The sequence below is a fragment of the Parasteatoda tepidariorum genome, chromosome 5 (assembly GCF_043381705.1).
Source record: "Parasteatoda tepidariorum isolate YZ-2023 chromosome 5, CAS_Ptep_4.0, whole genome shotgun sequence".
NCBI lineage: Eukaryota > Metazoa > Arthropoda > Arachnida > Araneae > Theridiidae > Parasteatoda > Parasteatoda tepidariorum.
This window is the reverse complement of record NC_092208.1, coordinates 15269387-15278566: the sequence shown is the minus strand read 5'-3', so window position 1 is coordinate 15278566 and position 9180 is coordinate 15269387. Positions and strand designations below refer to the sequence as shown.

At 35.9% G+C, this 9180-nt stretch overlaps 1 protein-coding gene across 1 annotated transcript in view; it reads left to right on the top strand.

Moving 5' to 3' along the window:
* LOC139425595 (uncharacterized) overlaps positions 1-9180 on the top strand; it is a 59351-nt gene that overhangs the window by 41283 nt on the left and 8888 nt on the right. Inside the window, exons 16-17 of the mRNA XM_071180899.1 lie at positions 5374-5526; positions 5839-5972. Of these exons, the coding sequence (XP_071037000.1) occupies positions 5374-5526; positions 5839-5972 (287 nt within the window). The remainder of the gene's footprint in view (positions 1-5373; positions 5527-5838; positions 5973-9180) is intronic.

The following is a 9180-nucleotide window of genomic DNA, read 5'->3' as shown; positions in this document are numbered from 1 at the left end:
TATATATATATATATATATATAAATTAATTAATTGCTTTCTACGAAATCATGATGATAATATTAATTTTAAACTTTTAGATTTGAATATTAAAAAAAGAAGAAAATATCTGCATTGTTGCATGTGATAATAGAAATGATTTTACATTTAATATAAATAAACTAATAACATGGAAATCTGCAAAAAATTCTAAAAACATTTATTCAATTAAGTGAATAGAATTAAAAGAATTTGCAGTTATATTTATTTATCAATTAAAAATAAATAAGTAAACAACTCTTCCAAAATTTGCTAATAAATAATAGATATCCAACTAACATAATTAAATTTTGTATTAAATTGTAGAGATATATAAATTTGAATAAAAATTCATTGTTAAATAAATTTATATTTTTCCATGCGCAAATACAATTCAGAATAATTCCAAAGACAAAGAATTTTTAAAATAAAAAATTATTATTCGCTTAATACTAATAGTTTTTCAGAAATTATTAAAATAAAGAAAATGTATAATTAAAATACAACCTTATTAATTTTATTTTATTTTATAACCGTCGTGGAACAGCCCACCTAATATTTTAGGTTTATGACTACCAATGTTCAACTCAGTAGCCATGTTATTTTGAACCCAATCTCGAAGACAATTGAACTCGTGGATCAAATTTGGGGAGAAATATGCCTTCGTGGAGGAATTTTTGATGGAACTAACCCACATTTGTGTTACATGTAGAGGAAACCATTCAAACCTCCCACGGTTAGCCCGATGGCGAGAGGAATCTAACTCATGTTACGTCTACCATTGAGGATTTTTTGTGTCAGCACTGTGGTCGGTGCAAGCCGGATGCGGAATTTCTATGAACCAGTCATATCTGGGATTCGAACCCAGTTAATCTCATTGGAAGGTGAACGCTCAATCCCCTGAGCAATCGTGGCTCAAGCATATTAATTATAAATTTCGAACTATCCGATATAATATTTTTGTCTTTCACACATCCAGTTTGATTCTGCTCAAGTTAGCTAACAAATCCATAAGGGTTACTGTTCTTCAGTTAGAATGCGCCATAACAAGATCCCCTCAAACTCCACTTACGCTTTTATTTTCATATTTTGAAGCCAGGCAAACAAGTTCCGAAAGGATTTTAAATTATTTTTTAAAGATACCGCTACGTGTAAGTACATTCAGATTCGCTGCTTCGTACATATGTACCTTTCTTTTATTCCGTATTTTCTTGTCTTTTATTTTCTGTATTAGCTTGGTTGCTTTAATTCGCATTTTTTGTTTTATTTTGAATTTTTTACTTAACTAGATTAGAAATTGAAAAAAAAAGTGAAGCGTATAAAATTCCAAATCATATCAACGTCAAGCTGCTAATATTATAAGAGGAGGAATATTATTTGAAGAAAATCAATATCAAAATAAATTATTATTTGGCATTAAACCCATAAGAATATAAAAACGAAAATTGCGTGTAAAACTTCATTAAAAAATACCCACTAAAGAAATAACACAAAAATGGAAATTGAAATGAAGGCACTGACAGACATGTAGACCATTTAGTCCATGCGGGAAAAGCTCCTGCTAATGCGGGTAAAATACCTCAAGCAATCCCCAATTGCCCCCAAAAAGATCAGAGCTAAAGAGAATAGAAGGGCTAGTTCACTCCGCTCTTAGAGCTGAAGCTACGATTTCCCTCCTCATGACGTCACTGTGTCCACAGATCTCGGAGATCGCAAGCAAAGATATGATAACTTTGCATCTTTCTCTTTGTAAAAATAAGTTAGACTTTTTCTGGTTATTAGCCTTCAAACTTTACGTAATTAACACATTATTTCCGTTCATAAACATAGTTCAAAAAAAACTTTCTTGGTTATTATATTAAAAAAATACCATTTTAAACTTATAAAAATGTTTTGCTAGTTGGTGAAAATGACACGATAAATACTTTATTTTAAAAAGTTCAGTTTTAACTTTAACTATTAAGAAAAATGAAGGCATATATCGACACTTTTTTTATCTACATATTCTTTTATAAAGATAAGTTAAGTTAAATTTAGAATCCCTGATTTTAAAATATGTCGTTAATAGCAATTTGTTCATACTTAATCATTAGGAAACATCAACCTTAAACGCTAATTACTGAAACAAAATAATAATTTAGGTTCATAATGACATTAGAAATTTTACAATTGTTTATAGACATTTAAATTTACGATGATATAATTTATAGATATTTAAATTGAAGAGAATATAATTTTTAAAAAAAATCATAAATATTTAGAATAACTACATTAAAAAATATGTTATGAAATTAGGAGAATTTCAACTATATACTATATATTTTATTTATACTTTTTACTTACATTTTAATTTTCTTTGACTTTATCTATTTTTTAATTCTTTTCACCTGCCTTTCTTTATGAAGTAACGAGGCGGTTTCTATTTAGATAATGAATTTTTATAAAAGTTCTTTACGACAGAATAAACGTATTGCTGTTTTATATTAACTGTGTCATTTCGGAATCCATTCTTTACATAGTTGTTCATTTACTTTAGGGAACACGCGAAAAATTATACTTTTTCCTTTTGTTTTTATATCAGAATTTTTGCAAGTTGCAATCGCGCAAACTGGCATTTCGATAATAGTTTTAAATTCTTGTAAATTCACTGCAAAAACTGAGGAAAGTCATTATAGAAAATAACAAATGTCTTAGAATATCTCGCAAAAAGAAATGATCCAATATTAGTTACAGCTAGTAAGGCCAAACACTCCGTTCCTGAAGTAAAAGTGAGAGCTTTGCGCCAAAGTGACGTCACTAGAGTGACGTCGGAGGATCGGCGCGGCGAGAGATACTTCAAAGGAGTGAACCAGCCCTTCTATTCTCTTTAGCCCTGCAAAAAGATTATAGGAAACTTAAAGTCAAATGACAATCATCTACTGAGATCTCAGAAATTGAAGAAGTTTATAAATTTAGCAGGTGGGAAACAAATTTTTCGGATGAAAGTCAAGGGTTGCAGGTTAGAATATTAAATTTGTTTGCGTGCCAAAGTGGAGAGCAAAAAATCCACAAATGAAATATTTAAAGTTAAAGGTGAGAAAAAAAAAGCACTTAGTAAAAATTAAAATAAACTTAAACAATTCGAAATACATTGAAATACCTCACTTCCATGAAGATTAAGAGCATTAAGAACCTAGAAACATTATTAGGTGCCTGTCTGTGTTTTAAATTGATTAGTATTTCTAAATAATACTAAGAATATTAGATTCGTAATTATAGATTTTTGCTCTAAACACAATTATAAACTTGGAGAGGCAACAATATTAAGCACTTCATTCTACCATAAACACATAAAATATAAGCACGAACACTAAAGAATGGCTTACGATATTTTTCGAAACGCGTCCGTCCGTTTTAACGCGTCCGTCCGTACGCGTTAAAACAGAGATATCACTCTATACTCTTATTGAGTTTGCATTAATGAACAAACAATATAACAATATTCGAAACAGTTTGTTAGTTGATATGATTTACTCACCTTTAACTTTTCATTTCCAGCGAACTTATAGCGCACCAAGTTGGTTTGTAGCCCCCCCCCCCCGCGAGAAAAGAATTTTCAATCTAAATTTTGTAAACATGCAATTTTAAACGCTCATACTCGCTTTGTTTCAGCTTTTTCTTGTTCATTCAAGAAAAAAAAATATTACGGAAATCTGTGAGCATGTGTGTTTAGATATTTATTGTTGTGACTGCTCACTTACTTAAGAGTTCTGTGCTCAATTCCTGCCAACGTGGTAGAAGAAACCATTGATTTTTCACTAATATATACAAGCATCCGTATCTGATATAATGCAGATATTTTGTTTTAATCATGTTCATAAATATACACTCATGGACAAAAAAATTAGTGCATCAAGAAAAAATTGTGGGATCGGTACATGTCGGGGAGATATGAAAATGATTAGAAAAGCAGCGTGATTGCGCAATACGTATAGCCGGTAGAGGGCGTTGAACGTCGTACTCTGTGGAGTATAAAACAGGCACCCAAAGCTTATTTGAGTGTGCTGAATCATTTACAAAGGAAGAGCTGAGGTAGACATGCCATTACGCCGTGTTCGAAGACAATATGAGCAGTTGTCGCAGTTTGAGAGGAGGAGAATCGTCCGGGTGATGGAAGCTGGGTGGTCAGCTAAGCGAATAGCTCGTCAATTAGGCCGCTCTGATTGTGTTGTGAGGAGGTGTTGAGACCAGTGGACCCGAGAGATGTCATGTACACGAAAACCAGGCTCAGGACGCCCTCAACAGATCAGTCGTCGAGAAGACCGCAGGCAGCACCTTCACTAGGGGCCCCCGTGTCTTCTCGAACCATACGAAGGCTCCTGGCTGAAGGGCAGTTGGTATCGCTGCGCTCATTACGTGTGCTACCCATGCCGCCCATCCATCGACGCCTCCATTTGGAGTTTTGCCGTGCACGAGGAAACTGGACTGAAGCGGAATGGTACCAGCTCGTCTTTAGCGACGAATCCAGATCAAATCTCAGCAGTGATGACAATCGTGTTCGTGTGTGGAGACTCCGTGGTGAACGCCTCAATCCTGCCTTTGCTGTACAGCGGCACATCGCCCCCACAGCTGGTGTGATGGTATGGGGTGCCATTGCCAACAATACACGGTCACCCCAAGTATTGTTCCGTGGCACCATGACGGCCCAGCGGTATGTCCATGAAATCCTGCAACCACATGTGTTGCCACTCATGCAACAGCTCACAGGAGACATTTTTCAACAAGCAGTGCTCGGCCTCATACGGCAAGAGTGTCACAAGACTATCTCCGTACTGTTACTAACCTTCCTTGGTCTGCCCGATCCCCAGATTTGTCTCCAATCGAACCTATTTGGGACGGTGAGTTAGGCATCCCATGAGTTTGTACGAACTAGAGGCAAGGTTGCAGCAAATATGGAACGAAATGTTTCAAGACATCATGCAGAACTTGTATGCCTGAATGCCCGATCGCATCGCATCGTGCATTCGCGCTAGAGGGGTTCCAACGGGGTATTAACTCCTCCGTTCTTTTGCTTTTTTCTCTGAAATAAATTATCCTTTTTCTTTGGTTTTCTAATCATTTACTTATATCAAAGTAGTCATTACGTATGTAAAATTTCGTTTCAATTTGATGACTCCTGCTTGGTGCGCTAATTTTTTTTTCCATGAGTGTATTTCCAGTTTACGTAACACCCAGATCAATTTTCAGTACGTACGGAGAATCTATAAACTTTATGAGCAATATAGAATCTCTTGCAATTATGCGTCTCGAGAAATTTTCTGTTATGTGGGAACTATACTTTCGCAACATGGATACTAAAATAATTTATTTTATATAGGTTATGGATCACGTTTCCTATTTTACTTTGAGGTCATTGTCACCCGAAGAACGTCTAAAGTATGTTCAAGATTTAAAAGATGTAATGAGCAGCTGTTCTTTCGTTGTACCNGCCATTACGCGGTGTTCGAAGACAATGATAGCAGTTGTCGCAGTTTGAGAGAGGGAGAATCGTCCGGATGATGGAAGCTGGGTGGTCAGCTAGGTGAATAGCTCGTCAATTAGGCAGCTCTGATTGTGTTGTGAGGAGGTGTTGAGACCAGTGGACCTGAGAGATGTCATGTACACGAGATGTCATGTATTTCTAGTTTACGTAACACCCAGATCAATTTTCAGTACGTACGGAGAATCTATAAACTTTATGAGCAATATAGAATCTCTTGCAATTATGCGTCTCGAGAAATTTTCTGTTATGTGGGAACTATACTTTCGCAACATGGATACTAAAATAATTTATTTTATATAGGTTATGGATCACGTTTCCTATTTTACTTTGAGGTCATTGCCACCCGAAGAACGTCTAAAGTATGTTCAAGATTTAAAAGATGTAATGAGCAGCTGTTCTTTCGTTGTACCTGGTAAACATTCCGAGGATTGTGAGTAAGTTTTATGTTGCGTTGTAGATAATAACGAAAAACAATCTAGTTTCAGATCCTGTGGTTAAAATCTCTTTCCTATGTTGAAGATTGTACTGAGTGTTCTTTTTATAGATCCTTTTATATTTAAAGATGAAAGTTCATCTTTATGTATTCATGTACTCTAACAACTCGATTGCACCAATATGGAACTCGTTTCATTCTGCAGTTCTCACCACTCTTTGTCAAGGAGCAGTTTGTGCTCAATATCAAGAAAACTAAAACTCATTTTTGAAACTCATTGTTAGAAATAGCTATTTTCTTTCTAAAGCAAGTTGCAAATTGTTTTCAAAATAACCTGGTTGAGACTGGACATTGTGGTGAGCACAATTTTGCAAGAGACATTATTAAGTCCTTCTTCTCTGTTTGGTTTGAAAGAGCAAAAAATATCATTCGGAAAGGTACTAATAAGCTTTATAAGCTTATCCATATTAATTTTATTATTTAAGCCCTAGGTACTGAAAACAATGATGTATGACTGCAAATCATATGGTATACTAGGGCACCTCGATTTAAATTTTTTCCCCAAGGCTAAATATAATGCCCAATAAAAGTCTCATTACAGTATTAAATTAGACACTGAGTGGCCAAATTATTATGACCACCCCTTCAGTTGTCTGCTTCCATACCCTATACGGCGCAATGTGCGTCGAACAGTCCGTTCAGAGACGTTCACAGTTGCTCCTTGATTAAGATCACTTGCAATTTGTCGCACTGTTGCTCTCCTGTTGCGCTGCACAACCCTGGCCAGCCTTCTGTCTGATAGAGCATTCAGTNACTAAACAAGCAGATTTGGCTCCCAATTTTTATTGTCCATTCTTTGTACACATTAACAACTGCTGCTCTAGAACACTTCACAAGTGCAGCAGTTTTGCTGATGCTCGTTCCGACGCATCTCGCACCCACAATAATTCCACGTTGAAATTCAGTTAAATCACTTTTCTTTCCCATATCAGAGCAAGCAACACAGTGTAACTGATGACTTACTTGCTCAGCATTCCCCTGTTATAGTTATCTTGCCCTCTAGCGGCAGCGCTGTGACGCAATAACTCATTTGCATAAAACTCTGAGATGGTCATAATAATTTGGCTACTCAGTGTATATCTAAATCAAATTAATATCTTCTGGGAGAAGTGTCGACATAAAATTTGGACATTTTGGGTAAAAACAGCAAATTTCCAGCTGTTTTTAGTTTGGTACCACTTGCATTAAAAGTACCACTTGCATTAAAAAATTTCCTTGAAACACTCAAAATGCGAGTTATGCATCTTATAGCGATGACTTCTCTGTGATCTGAAGTGGAATTCGAATTTGGTGCTACAGCAAGTCAACAGATGTTCAGAATCACATCTAAGTGGATATAAAAGGTAGAAAAAAACCGAACAAGAGCATGTGACCCGCGACGGCTCAGGAGACAGAGCATTTGCCTTCCAATGAGGTAAACCGGGTTCGAATCCCGGCCCTGGAATGTCGATATGAATTACGTATCCGGTTTGCATCGACCACAGTGCTCACATGAAATATCCCCAGTGGTAGACGGATCATGGGTGAGAGCAACCTTTCCGTCAGGCCAACCATGGGAGATTTCCGTGGTCCTCCTCTCCATGTAACGCAAATGCGGGTTAGTTTCATCAGAAAGTCCTCCACGAAGGCAAATTTCTCCCAATACTTGATCTAGGAGTTCACTTCTCTTCTGGATTGGGTTCAAAATTACAAGGCTACGGAGTTGAGCATTAGTAGTCGTAAACCCAAAAATTGGGTTGACTGTTCAACGACGGTTATAAACTTATCTTCAAGTTTATGATTACCTTCAAATTTTATGCTTTATAAATTAAATTTCGTAGATTAAATTGGCTTCTTAATGATCCTATCTTTTGTGTCGCTTAATGCTAGTTTTCTTATTTATTCTTTTGAAATGTCTTCATGTCATAAAAGTTTTTAAGCATTTATTTCTCAAAAACTACTCAATTGTTTCCCTCCAATTCTTGTATTTCATAATTTAAAATTTGAAGTAGTCAGAGTTATGGTGAAACAGAAGTAAATTAACATGATGAGGGTCAAACTTTCAGTCGTTATTTATTGGGACCTTAATTTCCAGATTACAGATATTCCCCATATTTTTCTTAGGAAAATCTATTCCCGTCGAGTAAAGGGTATTTTTATTCAAAGAAATTTCTTATTTTGTGTGTCTTACTTCGTTTGAACAAAGTAATTTTCTTAAATCATTAAGACTGAGTTCCAAAACTTAAAAATACGATCTTTAAGATGAAAAGTTTTTATAGGTTATTTTTGCGCTCTTGCATATCTTTCAAAAGTCATATAGAGGCACCCTTAAATCTCACAGAGTAGGCATATCTTTGACTAGGTCGTGATATCAGATAATTAATGGGTCTAACGTGAAGTATGGTCCACCCACAGCGTGACAGTATTCTATAATGTTCTAGAGCAGTTTCTGCGTTTTATATTCAACTTTTGCAGAAAATATATCCGGTTTGATTGTCATAAAACGATGTTTGAAAGACAAATTCTTGCATCGGTTCTATGGATACTGTTAGCCCGATAGCGAATAACTCCACTTTTGTAACGATGAAAGCCTTCGCACGGCTAGAGAGATTTTTCGCAAGTTTTTAATAGGTAGCCATGAGAGTTGATCTCAGACATCCGTCAAAGTAAAAGGGAATGCTCGAAAGAAGGATAAAGCGATGCTTGGCAGACAAATTCTTGAATCGGTTCTATGGATACTGTTAGCCCGATAGCGAACAACCCCACTTCTGTAACGATGAAAGCCTACGTCATGGCTAGAGAGATTTTTCGCAAGTTTTCAATAGGTAGCCATGAGAGTTGATCTCAGACATCCGTCAAAGTAAAAGGGAATGCTCGAAAGAAGGATAAAGCGATGCTTGACAGACAAATTCTTGTATCGCTTCTATGGATACTGATAGCCCGATAGCGAACAAACCCACTTTTGTAACGATGAAAGCCTTCGCACGGCTAGGGAGATTTTCCGCAAGTTTTTAATAGGTAGCCATGAGAGTTGATCTCAGACATCCGTCAAAGTAAAAGGAATGCTCGGAAGGAGGATAAAGACTGGTTATGTATAATATGCCATTTAATTCGCCCCAAAGGCGGTATTTGGGAATTAGCAAGAGCAGCAGCTTGTATATATATATATA